General features: G+C 31.8%; 2 protein-coding genes and 2 long non-coding RNA genes across 6 annotated transcripts; 3 read left to right on the top strand and 1 right to left on the bottom strand.

Annotated features, from left to right (window-relative positions):
• Positions 1-742: 742 nt before the first annotated feature.
• LOC148270559 (uncharacterized) lies at positions 743-5,250 on the bottom strand. Its single transcript, XR_015825360.1, has 3 exons — positions 4,543-5,250; positions 2,815-2,935; positions 743-1,778 (listed from the first exon to the last, which is right to left on the bottom strand). It is a non-coding gene; the product is annotated as an uncharacterized LOC148270559 (long non-coding RNA).
• A 581-nt stretch (positions 5,251-5,831) lies between these two features.
• Positions 5,832-6,636, top strand: LOC148270558 (uncharacterized). Of its 2 annotated transcripts, none has more exons than XR_015825365.1 (3): positions 5,832-6,019; positions 6,147-6,320; positions 6,485-6,636. It is a non-coding gene; the product is annotated as an uncharacterized LOC148270558 (long non-coding RNA). The 2 variants fall into 2 exon arrangements; XR_015825364.1 differs by having other exon boundaries at positions 6,147-6,333.
• Positions 6,637-7,797: 1,161 nt separating this feature from the next.
• Positions 7,798-11,489, top strand: LOC148270557 (zinc finger matrin-type protein 2). The gene is made up of 3 exons (XM_088242398.1): positions 7,798-8,206; positions 8,479-8,720; positions 10,934-11,489. Exons 1-3 carry the CDS (start codon positions 8,092-8,094, stop codon positions 11,177-11,179), a joined length of 603 nt encoding a protein of 200 aa, XP_088098524.1. The 5' UTR covers positions 7,798-8,091; the 3' UTR covers positions 11,180-11,489.
• A 2,964-nt stretch (positions 11,490-14,453) lies between these two features.
• On the top strand, positions 14,454-18,684 carry LOC148270556 (uncharacterized). 2 transcript variants are annotated; one of them, XR_015825359.1, is made up of 3 exons: positions 14,454-14,555; positions 16,602-16,653; positions 17,061-17,073. XR_015825359.1 is itself a non-coding variant. In XM_088242399.1 (3 exons), the coding sequence occupies exons 1-3, from the start codon at positions 15,237-15,239 to the stop codon at positions 17,297-17,299; spliced, it is 363 nt and encodes a 120-aa protein (XP_088098525.1). In that variant the 5' UTR covers positions 15,089-15,236; the 3' UTR covers positions 17,300-18,684. The 2 variants fall into 2 exon arrangements, 1 of the variants encoding a protein (XP_088098525.1); XM_088242399.1 differs by lacking the exon at positions 14,454-14,555 and adding an exon at positions 15,089-15,308 and having other exon boundaries at positions 17,061-18,684.
• Positions 18,685-19,156: the final 472 nt, after the last annotated feature.

Genomic DNA, 19,156 nt, shown 5'->3' with positions numbered 1-19,156 from the left:
GCTGAAACCTTTATCATGTGGGTGAGATTCATCCATCCAGCAACAAATTTAGATTGGAATAACTCCCTAGGTAGGAAATCCAGCCAGTCCGCAAAATTTGGACATACTAGAAACATTGTTGAATTAACTAACTGGTAAAAGAAGAAGTATAAGAATTGGAAAATTGTTTCTTTAGGTGTTGCCTAGTAGGTGATTTCAGCCGGATGATATGAATGACAGGTCATAAGCTCTGTAAATGCCTATACTTCCATATTCCCTTCTCAAAAATGTTTTCCCTCTCTGTTGCAACAAATTGAATTTTATTAAATTATTTCTCCCTAGGGAGGAAATCCAGCCAGTCCGCAAGTATTTGGACGTACTCATAACATTGTTTTATTTATTTTCACTATGGTACCATAACCATAAAGTCTGTATTATTATTTTTTAAATGATATGTTGAATATGCATATTAACATTTGAGATTGTTTTTATTTTATTTTTTATGGCTTACAAATAATGAACAATACAATAAATTGGTATAATATCACAATTTGTTATGTTTAGAAATTTTTCATGAATTAAATGTGCACAAATAATTAATAAAGTAAAAAAAAAAAACTATTTTTTAATCGACTAAATTTAATTTTTGTAACTTTTTATAATTTTTATGTGTATTTAACATTTTTTTTGGACTATAATATTGTTATTTTAATTTCACTAGATTTTTTCCCCTGTGCTTATTATTATGGCATAACACGGCAACAGCCTAAAAAAAATCAGTACATTAATATGTAAACTGTGAATCAATTGAGTTAAATCGGGTTGTGGTCCTATGACTATCGTCATGGACTCACGGTTCAAAGGTCCGTGGTTAGAATCCCATTCCATCCCAACTTGATTCCTATTTTCTAATAGAGAGTTATTTACAACTCGTCGAAAATGGCCCTCAAAATTAAATCTTTAAGTAAATCATAAGAACACAAATCTCTTTTAAAAAAATATATAAATATATAGTGAATTTTTATACCGTAGAATAAATAAATGTAGGTAATCATCATCATCATTTCAATTCCGCACCTAATTGCATAGGGCACTGCATTGGTACACCAATCGCAGCGTATCTTGATATTTTTGTTACTTAAAGAAAATATGATCAATCGTACGCTTGGGGTGCCAGTCAAGGGACTATGAAATATTGTACTGTAAAATCACCTTTTAAAATAAATATTTCATGTCTACCATGCCAGGAACTGAACCTGAGACCTCTTGCATGATAAGCAAACGCGTTGAGAGGATGTGAGAATACATTTTCTTGTAACAAAAGGTAATATAAATAAAAATAATTTCAAATGTACTGTTTTCGTAAAACTAACTAACTTAAACTAAAGTAAATACAATTCTTGGCCAGAGCCCTTATTTCTCCCGGTGAAAGTGATCACGTTAAGGTTCCTTATATTTGAAATATGTGTTTAAATATTTATGTGTGAGATATGACTATATTTTAATTACGTGTGAAAAGGAAACTAAAACACCAATATATTTTTTCAATAACAGTACTTGCACTGTAGTTTATAAGTTTATAGGTATAAAATAATAATAAAAAACTACAAAAAACTAACTAGAATTTAGCTAATGCTCTACATTTGTGAGAAAAGGTTTGAGTGTTTGATGTAGTTGTTGTAGACTCATTTCTGTAGTCCGCTTTTCTGCTGTGCCACATATTTACTCCCATTTTCTCAGATGATCATAAAGGTGTTAAAAATTGACACCAAATTGCAACATTTGATCTTTCCTCTTTGCTAAAAATAAAAAAACAAAAAATTATATAATTTACAATACATTTTTAATTACATTTATTACAAAATGACATACTAAAATAAGCACTTAAAATAGTAAAATATATCTTATTTGGGTTAGTTGGAAGTTATTCATCAGGTATTGCAATAAACCTGCCAATGTACATATTTTTGTATGTTGCACTAAAGTTCATCAGTACGCGCAAAAATCAAACACCTTAATTATTCTGCATATTGTTAAACCTTTTAAAAAGAAAACTTTGAAGGCTATATTTTGTGATTTATATGTTTTATTTCTCAGAGCAAATTATTATGCAGTAAAGGTAATATTTTTAAAGTTGTCTGTAGGTATTGTGATTATGATATTGCAATTCAAATATGTGTAAGCTGATTAATTCAAAATATTCAAAATGATATAAGCGATGTCATATGTAATGGTATAACTTTGTATATTCCATATGGTGACAAATTTCCTTTTGTTAGGACATGCCAACGTGAGCTGTAGAGAAAATATTTAATATAATATGAATTTTAAACTAATACAAGATATTTTAATAGTACTTACTTTATTTAAAAAAAATTCTTATGTACTTTGGCTCTTAATCTGTTTGGTAATAAAAAAACATTTGAAAAAATAACAAATTGGGTATTATTTAAAGCAAATCTAATAAATAGTTTAATATAGAAATAAATTATGATTGATATTTAAATATACAAATGTATAATAACTGTGTAGGTAGTGATATTTCATTGTTTTTACAACATCTTTAATACCCAGACTGGTATCTTAACTATAAAAATATATATATTACAATTTATATAATAATAACTGAAGTATTGTATCCTTTTTTATTTAGATTTATCTTTATAATAAAGATATCAGTCATAAAGGTGTAGCGACGAATCTTGCTACTGATTATTTCAGATTTGTGAATTTAAGTACCACTTATCTTTCATTTTTTAGTAAATTACAATTTAAAATGAGAATTTTCAAGAGTGCAAAAAAAACTTGAATTACTTAATAAACAACGTGTCCCACCTCCAAGCAGATGACGAATATATCCTATAGTTTGATATCCATATATTCCATTACAGCATAAATTTAAAGAGCCAATCGATATCATTCCTTCGAAGGATCCGCTTTACTGGTTTAATATAATCTGAAAAAATACACTTATAAAGGTTAAATTATTTACAGATGTTCTAAAAGAGAATGAGTTTTTTTTTAGAAGATAATATTAAAAGTCTAGACATTTATAGAGCTTACTATTTACTACTATTATTATTAATTTTGATATAATATTTGTTTTAGTACAAAGGTATATTTAAACACCACTATTCATAACATAAATTATATTATATTACAATAACCTTAATAATATTGTATCCTTTTTATAACACATGCTGTGAGCTATTATAAAGGGTGATGGGTTTAGCAAAATTAAATATCTTATGTGTATACATGTCCAATTGTCTTTCATTGTTTCTTAATAAACATTTGTAATTTTTCACGTCTCTGAGGGAGTTTGTCGTTACAAGATTCTCTTACTTTTTTAACATATTATTTTCTGGATATTATGTATACCTGTGTTATTTTTATAAATACCTAATTTTACCTTTTTATTTTCATTATTTCTATATGTGTGAATTAAGATGTTCTATTTTGTAATGTACATATATATGAATAAATAAAATTGAAATACCACCACTAAACCACTAATAAAATAAATATTAATTATGAGGAAGACTAATGAACAAAGAAGACCAAGAAAGAGATGGCATGACCGAACCCAACAAATTGTTTGAGAAGGATCTCATCAGTGGTACGGGCGGTACGGCAATACTTTGTAAGGCTCCCCTCCCACTAGGCAGCCTGGCTGCGGCAGCTAATACTACATATGACGGCTTATTAGATACCGCACACTAGGTATCCAAGAATTCCTGGCTGCGGCAGCCATTAGAACGCGTTTGACGTGCACGGCAGCCAACTGGCTGCCTGCAGCCAGAACGAGACAAAGCAAATGTATGTGACTGCCTCAGTCTCCGCTCACTTGTCGTAGCAGCCAGAAGTATATTATGAAACGAATTTGCAATGACTTTCGATACAGAAGATCCATAAAATAATTTTGAAATGAACCCTTTCAAGTAAAGGATGAATTCAATATCTTCTTTTTGGTTTGCGTTTCTTACGAGATAAAATGTAAACAAAAACATCTTCCACATCCATTTTATTTGGACTGGCCGTCAGGCTGGCTGCTTTAACTGGCTTTGCAAAATTTTGACTGCGGCAGCCGAGCTGCCTAGTGGGCGGGAAGCCTAATTATCAACAAAAAAATTAAAGGGGAACATAAAAGCTGTTAATATATTACTTGCAATTTTAACCAAACAAAAATACTGCTGAAACGATAAGTATTTACATACATAATAATGATTTACATTACGAATATCAACAATTAAAACTAACAGTTCGCAGTAGCGGTATTGCTGTACCACTGCGGATATGGTAATACTTCAAAAGTTGGAAAAATCAGCACACATGCATGAGATTTTGTATGACTGAAACCGCATGTGTGTTGTATATCCTCTGGCTGTCACGGGGAAAACGGCTTGGTGGTTTGTTTATTTTTTACTAACACTAGCTTATTCTTAACCTTTTACAATTTATAAATATTATAATGATTAACAACTTGAGAAAAAACTCGTAAGGTAGGTTTAAACCGTACACAATATATAAGTTTGATTAAAATACCGAATTAGATGAACATACCTTCAAATGATGATTCCTGTTGTCGCGCAAGATGTACATTTAGGGACGCTGTGGTTCGTATGCAAGTTTCTATAGAGTACAGTAGGTATTTCACAGAGGTTCTATAAAAATAAACAAAATCCCTAAGGACATGTAGATCCGGGGCATACTTATCATTTACATAAGTAGTTGAACTGTCACTGTATGTTTGTTTATGTTTTGCATTGTTGCAATATAAAAAGTACAGTTTGACGTGAAGAAAAAATAAATACCCCACATGGCAAACGTTATAAATTTTCATCAGGATAGCAAAAGCGTTATATTTTGTAATAGGTATATTCATCTCGTCAGTGACGCATGCGCACGAGTATTTTTTCTCATTTTCGACACTCACGCTGTTGCGGGTAGATATCGAACTATGAAACGTCAATTATAAAACCGTCTAAATAACGAGAAATAACGATTGAGGTTTGGTAAATTCAACATAATTAAGTATTTTGGGTCATTCTTAAGGTCACAATAATGTTTCTATTGAAAATCATTATTTTTGGTTTTATGTGTTCGAATTCATTTACGTAATTTGACATGTAATCATCAGAATTGCCATATAGAAAACCAAGTTTAACCGCGTTCAAAAAATAAAAATCCCTAAATTACACCACGTTATATTCTCGTCCGAAAGTCGAGATCATCTCGTGGGTGTCGAGAGTGATCAGAATACCACTGCTGATAGCAGTGAATCTTGGTACAAACTTTATTTAAGATTGATGGAAGGTTGAAAAGGAAAATTTGACGCGACAAGTTTTTGTCAAAAGTTGCTGGAATATTGTTATGACAAATTTGAAGGGACAAGTTTTGACAAAACTTGCTGGAATCTTGTTATGTCAATAATGGTATTTCAGAATCCGAAAGTCATAGAGTGATGATCAATACATTGCTATATACATAAAAATATGGAGAGAATTCCTTTTTTATTTAAACTGTTATATTTAATCCCAGGACTTTTCTACAAGACCGATTTTTGGCACCACAACAGGCCGTGAGGCCCAATTACAGTGGTGAATTACAGCACGATACGCACAGTCTTAAGAAAATCACATTTAATTTTTGTGTTCTCACCAGGAATCGAACCCAGAACCTTCCATGTGTGAGCCAAATGTCTTAACCACTACACCACGGAGGCCACCGAATTGAATGAGTGCATGACAAATATCCAAAAAAGTGGTTAATTCCAAACAACATTCAGATTGGCAATACTATCAAAGTCATAGAAAAATGATATATTTCACCGTTTTTGTCCGTGGGTTTCATGTCATTTTTAATTACGCATTTATCATTGGACGTTTTTCCAGCGATTTTAAAACTTTTAATATTGTCGAAGTGTTAATACTCAGTTTAAAGGATAAACTATTGATATGCCACTGAGGAAAAAACATTAAAAATGAGTTTTTGTTGCACTGTCACTCGACAAAACCGTATTGTCAAGAGCTCTTTAAAAGTGAGTATGATAATAATATCTCATCCACTGCATAGTGCTTACAATAGTTTAAACTGATTAATTATTAAATATCACAAACATTATACTATTACTGAATTGAATTGATTGAATTATGTTTTATTTACAGAACAAAAAAGGCTGTTGATAATATATCGATATAATAAACCAATAGTTCCAGAGGCTCTTATACTTCACAAAAGTTAACAGATGGAAGAGTTGAGGAAATGAAGATGTTTAAACATAAGCAGAACGCTTAATATTACACAGTTTGGAAAGTGGCCACTTCAACCAGCCAATGACAGTACATAAGCCCAGTTAATACCTAGACTTCCATATGTCCTTCATAAAATGTTTTCCCTTTGTTGCAACAAATTTTGACTTGAATATCGGATACTTTTTACCATGAGAAATCCCGCTAGTCGAAAAGCTAGTAAGTCATAAAACAGTTTTATTTATTTGTTTCAGAGTTGAGAGACAAAAGAATGCACCGGACTCTAATCTCCGGTCAATTGACATGAATTATTTGTCATCACATCATCTGACATCACATCGTCTGACTTTCTTGGCAAAAATAGCCCGTAATTTTTATAATTTTTTCAAAATAAATATACTGAGTAATATAACAAGATATTTTATTTATTACTAATATTTTTAAGAGGCTTCGTGTTTTTTTTTGGTTTGTGTTTTTTTTTTTGTTTTCTTTCCATTTTTTGTTTTTTTTTTGTATTTTTTGTTTATGTTTTTTTTTTGCTAAATAAATCCAAACTTGCATGATGTTTGTTTTTTTGTAAAAAACAAACATCATGCAAGTTTGTTGGATGGTAACTAGGAAGTTTGCTTTAAACTTGCCTCAAGTTTACAGAGTTGCAATCTCAAACTTGGGTCAAGCTTGAACTCTTGATACTTCAAACTTGATACAAGCTTGAGGCAAGTTTAAATTGCTATCTGGGTAAATATCTTTATCTCCATCTGTAAACGTTTATGTTTTGTTAAATCACTTCTTAGTCAGTTTTGTGTAAAATGTAAATGGGTCAGATTTCTAACCGCCCGTGTGCTCTTTAGCTGCAAGACATGTTGAAATATTGCTTCTGTATGTTACTAAAATTAAACATAATCGGAAACGGTGAATCTCAACTGTTTTTGCGTTCTGTAGCTGCAAGACGTGTTGGAAAGTTTATTGTAAAGCCGTAATTAATTTTAATGATTTTCACATAAACGGGTTACCGGGTTTTTCTGGACTTGAGTCATATTTCATCATGGTTTTGATAAAGATAAATATATAAGAATTACTTCATGCAAATGAAAACGACCCGTGCACATACACGTTTGTTCTAGTATACAAGTAGTCAAATCTGAAAGAAAAAAAATACTCTCCTATTTTGAATATGTTGCTACAGTATACGCTTTTCAAAAACGCTATGAATAGTATGAACTCGTACACAAAAAGGGTAAAACATCATAGGATGGTTGACGGAACAGACGTCCAATATTATAGTTTACTTTTCAAAGGTATTGGCACATTAATCACGGTTTGAAATTTTCCACGTATTTTTTTTTTTCAGAAACCTGCTTCGTTTAAATTCTTTTTTTTTATTACCTCATTACACCATTTATCAATAAACATTAATTGTTGTCCGAAAATCTTTTATGAAATATATGTGAGGAACATTGTTAAAGTTCTGGGCTTTCGACATTTTTTCATCAATATACCTCGTTACGCCATTTACCAACATACATAACTTGTTGTCCGAATATCTTTTTAAAATAATACCCTATTTGACTAACACCGCCTCTTTTGACCCCATTGCCCGTATATGATTGTTGTCTATGAAATAATTTTTATTAAGTGATGGGAAAAAAGAAGATTGTCTATAAACTCGAATAATCTATGATGCGAATGCGAATGTCAAATTCACAGACTACAGTGATATATAGTGAGTATAATCTGTGTATTATATTATGTCAAATTTGGCATTTCGGATTGTGTTTTGGTCGTTAACCGTGTTTTAATTTATACGAAAATTAATATCTGTGCGTTTCGCATTCGCAAGTCCACTTAAACTATTGTCACCATGAATTCCCGCCCAGAAGATCACCGAAGAAAATGGGACAAAGATGAATATGAAAGAATTGCTGCGGAAAGATTACAAGAAGAACTTGATTTAGAAGAATCGAAGAAAATTAAAGGTAGGCAACAAACTCAGAAATAATGCAATTCGAACACTAGCTTTATATTCATTAATTAGACGTTGAAGTAAAGTTAGAACTGGGAACACTCGAAAGGTAGAGGCAATGCGAAAGTCGTCAGTTTGACTAAGTTGAATTTAGTAAATGTCTACCTAAACTTGCATGTTTTCTTCTCAAAACAGTACCTCCGGCTCTATCCCGAATTTACAATGTTTTTCCTTTACAGAGCATGTAAACTCTTTGAAACTAATAATATTTTTCTTTTATTGTAGCACCACCCGTCAAAAGAGAGCTCTTGAAGCAGCGTGACTATAAAGTGGACCTTGATTCTCGCTTAGGCAAGAGTGTTGTCATTAACAAAAATACACCATCTTCACAATCCGGAGGTTATTACTGCAATGTTTGCGACTGTGTGGTGAAGGATTCCATAAATTTCCTCGATCATATCAATGGAAAGAAACATCAACGCAATTTGGGAATGTCTATGAAAGTGGAAAGGAGTTCTCTAGATCAGGTATATTGTAAATAATTTTAATACTTGTAATATCAACTTTGTGATCCTCGGGTATTAATTTATTAAAAAAATGTTCCCATGAAAAAGTGTTAATTACGAAACCAATAGACAGAAATGTGGTTTTTGACATATATGTATATAGTACAATGCAGATTGTAGGCTTATAAATGAAAATTTAAATCAAAGTATTATTATTATGGCTAACTCATGTAAGTTCCATTTTCATAATATAATAACCTCAGAAGCTCTTTACAAAAGTAAATGCAGTATTGAATTTTTATTTGAATAACATTTCAACTAAGACTATTTATTTTGTCATAACATACTAAAAATTTAATCAAATAATTCAGAGCAGCGGTTATTTTTTTTGTTGATAAATCCTTACTATGTATTTAATGTGAAGGAAAAAATCTTTTCACAGTTTTGAACTCTGAACTCCCAATACCCTACCACTGCACCCCAGTTCCGCTGAACACCTTTTAGGAACTGTTAATTTGAGGAACGATTTAGTGGGTTTGAATTTATTTTCCGAAACATCTATTCACTTGCACAATTTGGCACATCTACATTTTATGCCATACAACTTATAATATTATCAAATCCCAACCATGATTTCTGACTTTCAAATCCTTAGATAAATATTGGATATTTTATTTTATTTTATTTAATTGACGGACTTATGCAGTCCATTCTAACAATGGTAAATACAATTGCTTATAATAAATACAGGTACTTATCAAATAAAATACAACTAAATAAAATTAAAGCCAGGAAAAATAAAATAAAATTACTACCTCAAGACAAGATCCGGTATATCTTATAAATTTTTTAAATCTATAAAGAATTACACCGAAAAAAATCCAGATCTTGTCTCGAGTTTACAATACGACACAATCGGGACATTGGTGCATGCAAGCCATAGTTTGTGCTGTGTTGATCAAGGAACAGCACATTATTATTTCGCAACCGGCGGATTGGAACATTGAATGCCACTTGATCTAGTAACGATGGTACACCAATTAAGCCATTCAGTAAATTAAACATAAATATGGAGTCAATGTTGCATGACTCCATTTCTCCGTAAGTGTAGTCTCCCCTCTCGAGGCCAATCATCCATGCTACTTTTCTTAGTAAACGATTTGCACCAATTCGATATGATTTATCCGGCCTACATAGAAGGGAGACCAGATCACTGATGCATATTCCAAAAGAGGACGAACAAGTGAGCAATGTAGTGTTTTAACCGTGAACATATTACTAAAGTCACTAGATGTCCTGCTAACAAAACCCAAGAGTTTTAGTGACTTGTTAATCATAGTATCAATATGTTCATTAAATGTAAGTTTACAGTCCATGATAACTCCGAGGTCTTTAATAGACTTGACTACAGCTAAATTAATATTTTCTATTTTCTAATAGAAGGAGATAGGTTTTTCCATTCTATAAAAATACATTATTTTACATTTTTAAATATTCAATTCTAGGTAGCTAGCTTTGCACCACATATTACAAGAATCAGTATCTGACTGAAGCAGCAAACAGTCATTTGTATTTTTAATTATTTTAAGAATTTTACTGTCGTCCGCAAAGAGCCAAAAACGAGTAAAGGAGAATACATTTGCTACATTGTTAATAAACAAATTAAAAAGAAGGGGTGCCAGATGGGCACCCTGGGGTACACCTGATGTAACATCGATACTGGCTGATAGACAGTTCCCAATCCTAACCTTTTGCTGTCTCCCAAATATCCAAATTAATGTATAGGTTGAGTTTTTCTACTAACATTTCTTGGTGGAACTGAATTTTAATTATAATAATAAAAATATGTAAATAATTTTATTCCACTTTTATTTTAAAATTATAACCAGTGACTGGGTTTCGTCGTGACCGGCCAGTCTGACGATGTCGGTCATGACGAAACCCGGTCACTGGTAAAAATGTATAAATAAAAGTGGAATAAAACCATACACATATTTTTAAAATTATAATTAATGTATAGTATTACAACAGAGATAGAGAACTTTTTTGAGAAAGAATTTTGGAGTTTTCAGGGCTTACAACCTATAAATGATTATAATATTGTATTTTTTTGAGACAATCACGGTATGTTTCTGTTAAACAGAATTTTTATCCTAGTTAAAACTTTAAAAAAAAAAATCATGAATTAAAAAATGCACACGTGTAATTATTTAGATTGAATTTTTTTTTCTCAGGTAAAGGCACGCTTCCAACTCAACAAAAAAAAACTGGAGGAAAAGCAAAAGGATTACGAGTTGGAGAGCAGATTACGTGAAGCTGCCGAGGAAGAACAAAGACTCCGGGAACATCGGAAGGAGAGGAAGAAGGACAGGAAAAGGAAACTACAGGAAGATGTAGAAGACAGATCTGAAACAGGAGAAGGCAACCCAGACATTGCCCAAATCATGGGATTCTCTGGTTTTGGGGGGTCAAAAAAATAATACCATAAAATAATAACATGAAACTTAATAATTTAACTAAAACGTCGTATGAGATAAAAACTTGTATATTATTTCACATTTCCTTTTTTCTTTTTATTATTCGATAATGTTACAGTGTCAAAATCAGAAGCCCAGAAATGTACAAACATAGGCAGAATTATTATTATGAAGTGTGTAAATCACTTAAACCATTGAATGACAGATCATAAGCCATATTAATCTCAAGACTTCCGTATTAGGTTCTCAAAGACATTATTTTGAGTTATTTACTAGAATATTAATTCAAATCAAATAAACATGATCCACCAAACCCCCCCTTTTTTTAATATCTCTGTTTTTTTCAGATCAGTTGGTGTACAAATAAGATCTGTATGCAAAGATAGGATGGTTGTAAGCGAAGTGATTTGTTGATGAATGTAGATAAATGTTGATAAAATATAATGGTTTTTTGAACAAGAATTTCGGCTAAATGAGATCATTATAAATGGTGATATCCCGAAACAGATAGAAGAATTTATGTATCTGTGAAGTATGATTACTAGGGATGGAAATACAAAGATTATTATTATTATTATTATGGATAACTTATATAGGGTCATTTTCGTAATATAATAATACCTCAAGGGTTATACCGCTTTACAAAGTGATTATATAAAGAAATCAATTTAATTTTAACTTTTTAAAATTATTATTATGAAAATAAAACATTGTTATTATTGTTACACAATTTTTATTCTTTTACAAGAACACTACTACAATTTCGGGGGAGAAGGAGAGAAATAACAAAGTTTTATTTTCATAATAATAATTTATAATGAAGTGTTACGAAGTGAATGCTGATTCAATTAACAATATCAACTTTTTTAATTTCTAATTTCAGCAAAACAATTTACTTTGTTATCACATGCTACGGATTTATTCAAATGATTTAGAGAACAAATGGGTTTTAAGTTTTTTCCAAAAAAACATCACTTCACTCTCACAGTTTCGCACCTCTGCTGGGAGAGCATTCCATGCCGTAGGGCCTGCGACCGCAAATGCACGTTCGCTGAATTTTGTAAGATTTCTGTCAGCTAGTTCATCTGGAATGCAAAGTTCCCTTAGATATTCTAGAGCAGAGTTGTGCAGTGACTTATACATATGCCAACAAAGTTTGTATTCCACCCTCTGTGGAAAACGTACCCAGTGTAATTCCCTAAGTATTGGAGTGATATGACTGAACTTATCGATTCCAAAAATAAGTCTCGCTGCAGCTTTTTATACAGACTGTAGGTAAGTCGGTTTATTCATTGGTAGACCTGTGTAGATACCATTACAATAATCGACTCTAGATACTACAAACGCATGTATAAATTGACGGGCGGCATCAACTGGCCAATTTTTGCGTATGCATTTAATCTGGCTCAACTGGTAAAAACATGAACTTATCGTTCTACTTATTTGTGCATCAAGAGAAAGGCCGGAACTTAGGAATACTCCTAGTAGTTAAACGGTGGGTAAAGCGGCACTCCTTACATCGGGTAGTGCCGTATCCTGAATCAAATTCTGTCGTCCGACTGAAGCCATCCATAATTGTTCCGTTTTAGATGGGTTTAATATTAGTCTATTTTCAGCCATCCAGTTTCATATTTTCTCAATGCATCCATTAATTAAATTAAGAAGCACATTTCTCTCGCCCAGTTTACAATAAAAATAAATCTGTGTATCATCTACATGGCAGTGAGACCACAATCCACATTCTTTGATAATATTCTCTATATCTTTAGTGTCCAGGAGATAGAGGAGTAGTCCGAGTACTGACACTTGAGGTACTCCAGTAGACACCTGAAAGTTGGATGAGCTATTACCCTGGAACACAACTGCATATTCTCTATGATATGAACTGAACCACATATGTGCCTGATCACAGATACCATAAGGTTTTTCCAGGCGTTCAAGCAAAATGTTATTGTCTAAAGTATCAAATGCAGCACTCATGTCCAAAAGATCCAACAACACCAGATTACCAGATTCTACCGCCGTTATAATGTCAGACAGCACTTTATCACTCTTGTCCCCGTATAGAATATAATATAAAATAGAATATAAACGTCGGTATGCCGATTGCCTTACCAAAAAGAATGAATTCCTCTTGATATAATTAACTAGTCTATGAGAAACTATTTTTTCTAATGTTTTTGATACGATGGGATGATTTGAAATAGTACGAAAATTGGAAAGATCTTCCACATTTCATTGTGAATTTTTCAAAAGTGGAGTTACATTCGCTTTCTTTATGGCTCTTGGAACAATGCTGTGCTCCATGGATGTGTTGAATAAATCTTTTAAAAATGGAGCTAATACGTTTATTCTGATATATTGAAAGGAGGGTGAGTGCCAGGAAATGAACAAACGGTGCACTAAAATCAATCTTGACAAATAAATGTTTGTCACAAAAGGTCAAAATTTCACAACGGAGTCCTGATACGAATGCTAATGTGTGGAAGTATGGAATTGGAAAAACAAGGATAAAAGAAGTCTGAATGCTGCTAAAATTTTATCTATCTAAAGGTCAAGATCCATGCAGTATGCAAAGCTGAGACAGGCATTATTAACAAAATTAAGAAAGGGGTGGTTTGTAGATGTTGAGTGAATGCACAATGAAAGAACGTCTAAAAAGATTTACTATGCAAACGTTGATGGATACAGATTACAGGGAAGACCGATAAAGACATGGCATGACCAAATCTAACAAAAACTTAAAGATGGACATGTCAAATGACGAAATAATCATGATATTCATAATCGATGTGCGTGCATAAGATGTATGAATATAGAGGAAGCGAGGTCTGTATGCAAAGGCAGAGTGGTGGGGCATTAAATTTTCTGCTTACCCCTATGAAAACTGTGTGGCGTGATTGTTTTTTGTTAGTTATCATTAAATGAATCATTAATAGCACTCTTGATAAAATGAATTAAATTAGCTTTTAATACTGCTAAAAATCTTTCTAGAAGCGGTGTTGTAACATCGAAAAAGACGGGACATGAAAAAAAAATGGGTATTTCAAAACAAAAATTTAACACATAAATATACTGTTTAATAATCTATTTTCCAAATTTTCTATAAATTATCTTACAATTTAGGCCTGTTATAGCAAAATACGGCTTCATTATTTATAAGAGAGATACTATATATTGAGATACTCTTGTATTCTACGTAGACTAATGTGATTGACTCACACAAGGGTTAAACAGTTCAATGTTTTGCTAGAATATCCAATTCATTATTCAAATCCTTCCCTTATCTGTACCTAATGTTGCAAAGGGCGCTGAACTGTTGTTGCTTTAATAAAATTCATTATGTAGATACAGTTAGTGAAGGTATTTTTAAAAACAGGTAGTAAAAAATACCCGTAATTTGAACATTATTTTTAGTAAAAAATATATAATTTTATTATATTACATCTTAGTCAATTTATAATTTTTTTTATTATCTATTCTGTTTTCTCCATTACTTTTCCACTCAAGTACACACATGTTTAATTTTTATTCATAAATATGAGTTCAAATAGACAAACAAATCTATATACAAATGGTTTCATCTCATATACAATAATAATGTCATGTTTGGCAACAATGATGTGGTATCCATGAAATCTTTGCTTCCTTCTGCAAATAAAAGTTTTATTGAACACATTAGTAGAAACATACTGAAGAGCATTCAATAGAAAAATAAAATTGCCAATATACAGGTATGTTTGCATTTTCCTGTTTGACTTGGTGCAGAATATTGTCAATTATTTATCCGTTTGGTTTGTATGCACCCAACCGTAAATTCTACAATTTCATTATCATGCTGTCAAGGTCAAATACTTATTTGTTATTGAACAATTGTAAAAAGAACTCTTCTTTTCTATATACACAATGATATGTATATCGTGTTGGTTTATTGTAAATTACATAATAATGTGATGATGAGGTGTGTTGAATTTGTCTGCTTATAAAATAGAATAATACATTTTTGCAACAGTTTTAACGTAGAAACCAATGCCAGTGGAAGGGTTTTTTAAAGTTAAAAATGATGTCCAGTAATACTAAAAATACTTATGTATTGATTGTGATTTCCTTTTTTTTAATATGCCCTTCACATGTAAGTTATTTTGTTATTATTTTTAAGAAAACCAGTTTGCGTTGTGAAAGTTTTCCCTGTACAGCTTACGATAAACTAAATATACAATTTTCACGTCATAATATTGGTGTTTGAATGAATGCTCTTAAAATTAAAATCAGATTTCATCTGACTAAATTGTTTCTTGGTTGGTTAAGGGTTATTAACAGAGAATTAGGAACAGTCCAGAAACCCCATACGAGCATCAAATAGAAGGCAACTAAACTACTCATAAATGAGTAGTTTTAAGTTTTGACCCATTCCTTTCTTTGTAGACGTCGCTCAGTACGCTACTCCTGATTTGAATTCAACTGTGCCGTGTTGTGTCCTTTTAAAGTGTAGAAATACTGCTAAGATCTTAAAGAAACAGGATGGGATCACATTTCGTTTGTAATTAGCAAATGAATGTGTAAGTAGCAAATGCATTACTTAAAAATTGAAATATTTTTCCATCTGTCAGACTGTCGAAGAAATCAAAATGGACATTTCGCTAGTGTTGCCAGGGTAGTAAATTTGATTACCCTACTTTGCTCATCTAATGAAAATTGGACCTCGGATTAAAGAACTCTGTGGTAGACATTTGACCGACATTATCTTTAAAACATCAAATATTATTTAACATGATATAAAAATATCCGTTGTATGTAAAATATTTTTTTTTTCATTAATTCAATCACTTTTATTAAATGACCCTTTACTTATCTACTCTTTTGTGTCAATCATTATTTCCGCGTGCACAACAAATTTGTTTTTTTGCTTTTTTTTTAACCTTACATTTGTGTTATGACTGTATTTTTTCCCATTATGCAACATTACGCAGCAACATCACGAATGCGCGCTGCGAAAGTGGGGCATAGTGGGGGGTTTTTTGGACACAGTCCGATGTATTCAAATATGATTCTACGCTCCTTCTGGACTATTCTTAATTCTATGGTTATTAAGCTATGTATTACCCTTATAACTGTCTACAAAAATAAGGTACTATGAACGGCTTTGGGTAGTAATATTCTTTTAAAAGAGGATCATCATAGGATGACATTCTCACCATATTTCAATATCTAAAATACATACTATCTTTCTTCCTACACTTATTCGACTAATGGTACAAAAGGCACCATATTGTCATACCAATTATGGGTTATCTTGTTCAATGGCAAGATATTCAGTTATACATTTTAGTTGTCAGTCCTTTTTTCTAATATGGAGTAAAACTGAAATAAATGAATAAAATGTAATTGAACCTGTTCTTATAATTAACACTTTTTTTTAAATCAGGAAACAGTACCTCACAGAACTCTAAAACAGTTGCAGGAAACACAATTGGTAGGTAAGTGTAAATTGAGATCAATCCTTTGTAAAATCAATCAATCAACCAATCAAGAACCTATCAATATTTGTGGTGACCAAAATCAAAGCAACCCAGAATAAAAAAAAAATCATTAGATTAAATCAATTTAATGGAATTCGTTAAAAAATGTGTTGATGTACATGTAAGTGCATATTATGTATATAAATAAATACTGTTTCATAGTATCTACGCATTCAATGAGATTTAAAAACACAACCCAAAATGTTTATGTTACAATTTGATCATAGTATATGATATGTACATGTAACAAAGACAAATTTATAGTATTTCCCTGAAATCCCAACCCAAAAATCTAACTTATTACCGTCTTCCTCGGAACAGTTGACATATTATGCTGCTGTTTTCAATGCTTTTCTTTATTTCAGGGTTTCCCCAAAAATACGAAAGTTTATTGCATTCTCAAGAAAATCTTAAAAGCATACCTCAAATAGAGCTTAAAGAATTTGAAGACATATTTAGATATAAAAGGGAAATTGAATTGATGGATGTAGAAGATAAAGAAGAAGAAAATAATGATATTCCTGAACCGGGAGGTTTCTGGTCTAGAGTTGCAAGAATGGCTTTAAATCTACTCAGAAAATTTATGACTTGGTTAAATCAGTAAAATTATCACTTCAAAAAAATAATAATTACTATGAAAACATAATTACACTATTTTAATTATAATCCAAATAATAACATAGGCACACAGCAAATTAATTTTATAACGGTGGTGTTTAATATTTAAAAATGCCTAAAAAAAATATTGCCTGAGGTGGAATGAAATGAAAAATAATTATGTGATGTTATTCTAGGAAATAGTTACCTACTGGAGAACATAAAAAGAGGAGAAATTATTATTATTCTGGATAACTTCTAAAGTGCTATTTTGCGGCGCTGTACAATAAACACCCCAACGCGTCTTGCAGCTACAGAGCAAACAGGTGGTTGGGATTCAGTTCCACGTTTCCAATTATGTCCAATTTTAGTAACACACAGCAGTTAGATTTCAACAAGTCCTGCAGCTACAGAGCCCACGAACAGTTAGGAATCAAGCTCCCATTTAAATTTTACAAATAACTTTAACATTGTATAACTAAGACTTCAAAAAACCTCAAAGAAAAAGATTCAACAGCATTGAATCGCATGATCTGGGCGGCTAATTCTGAGCACTAAAACGGGAAATTACACGACCAGGAAATGAATCATGCAGTAATTAAATTGTTTCTCTGGCTGTATGGCATTTGGCACCGGTTTGTTGAAGTCACATATCGTCCACATCCATATCTTGCAATTTAGGTACAAAAAACTGGATTGTCATGTCGTGACAATAATCACCATTAACTGTTATTGCCTGCCTAGCCGCAATTTTCGAAAAATAATTGTCTAATGGTGCCTCCAGCCCAAAATCTGCACCAAACAGCGACACGTTGTGGATGCATTTATTTCTCAATAATCACTCGTGGATTTTCTAAACCTCATATATAACAATTTTGATGATTAACAAAACCATCAAGAGGAAAATGAGCCTCATCGCTGAAAATTATTTTTCAACAATATTTTGAGTTTGTCCAAATTTTTGTAGACAAGGACTGAATTAAAGGAATATAAATGTTTGAATATGGGCAGAATGATAAATGTTACACAGTGTGTAAAGTGGCCACTTAAACCAGCCAATGACAGGTCATAAGCCCTGTAGATGCCTAGAATTCTATATTACCTTCTCTAAAATGTTCTTTACCTCTGATGTAATATGTTAAGAAAATGATTCTGTTTGAAAAATCAGCATCAACTTTCTATGAACTACATTCAATGAACTCTCTTCGCTGTACATGGTCTGATGTGCTATTCCATACACAACCCTATACTGTGTACTTCATGAATCAATAAAAAAAAAAGATTTTTTGATTGAAAAACTGTGTTTTCTATCAAAATTACTTCTTGCGTGAATTTTGGGATATCCGTTACTTAGGCACAATAAGTAAATAGAAAAAAAACTATACAAAAAAATATTCCTCAACATAGTAAATTTAGAAAGTTGACAAAAACAATGATCAATATGAGAGCCTGTTGTAAGTGGTCCAGCGTCCGGTATCTGCTTATTTGGCGAATTCTGGACTGGTGTATATTGTGCTTTTACATTGGCAAAAAATATGCACACAAAAAGGGGAGGAGGAAAATGGCCTAAGTGGTGCCATGTGACAAAGAGGGGGACATATTACATTATTTCATGTACATAAATTTTATTCCTATTCTTTTTAACATATATAAATTTCATTTATATAATTCATTTAAAACTTTTATAATGTACATGTTAAACCCAAGACCATAGTGTGGGTACAACCAACTTGGATAGCATCTCTTCAAGCCTGAAAACTACAATGCTAATTAGATGATGGAGGGAAGATTAAGTCGATGGGTTTTTTACAAATGCTAAAATAACTACCATGATGCTTAAGAAATGTCTCTCTTATTGAATTAA

Source organism: Micrasema longulum, unplaced genomic scaffold, assembly GCF_059751315.1.
Source record: "Micrasema longulum isolate JH-2025_06_02 unplaced genomic scaffold, ASM5975131v1 h1tg003725l, whole genome shotgun sequence".
Taxonomy (NCBI): Eukaryota; Metazoa; Arthropoda; class Insecta; order Trichoptera; family Brachycentridae; genus Micrasema; species Micrasema longulum.
The sequence above is the reverse complement of the archived record's forward strand: the minus strand, read 5'-3'. Positions and strand labels throughout refer to the sequence as shown.

Coding starts and splice junctions, on each gene's coding strand:
- LOC148270557 (XM_088242398.1), top strand. CDS start 8,092: ATGAATTCCCGCCCAGAAGATCACCGAAGAAAATGGGACAAAGATGAA. Junction 8,207..8,478: donor AGAATCGAAGAAAATTAAAG/GTAGGCAACAAA, acceptor CTTTTATTGTAG/CACCACCCGTCAAAAGAGAG. Junction 8,721..10,933: donor AAAGGAGTTCTCTAGATCAG/GTATATTGTAAA, acceptor TTTTTTTCTCAG/GTAAAGGCACGCTTCCAACT.
- LOC148270556 (XM_088242399.1), top strand. CDS start 15,237: ATGATGTCCAGTAATACTAAAAATACTTATGTATTGATTGTGATTTCC. Junction 15,309..16,601: donor TTTTAATATGCCCTTCACAT/GTAAGTTATTTT, acceptor TTTTTAAATCAG/GAAACAGTACCTCACAGAAC. Junction 16,654..17,060: donor GCAGGAAACACAATTGGTAG/GTAAGTGTAAAT, acceptor TCTTTATTTCAG/GGTTTCCCCAAAAATACGAA.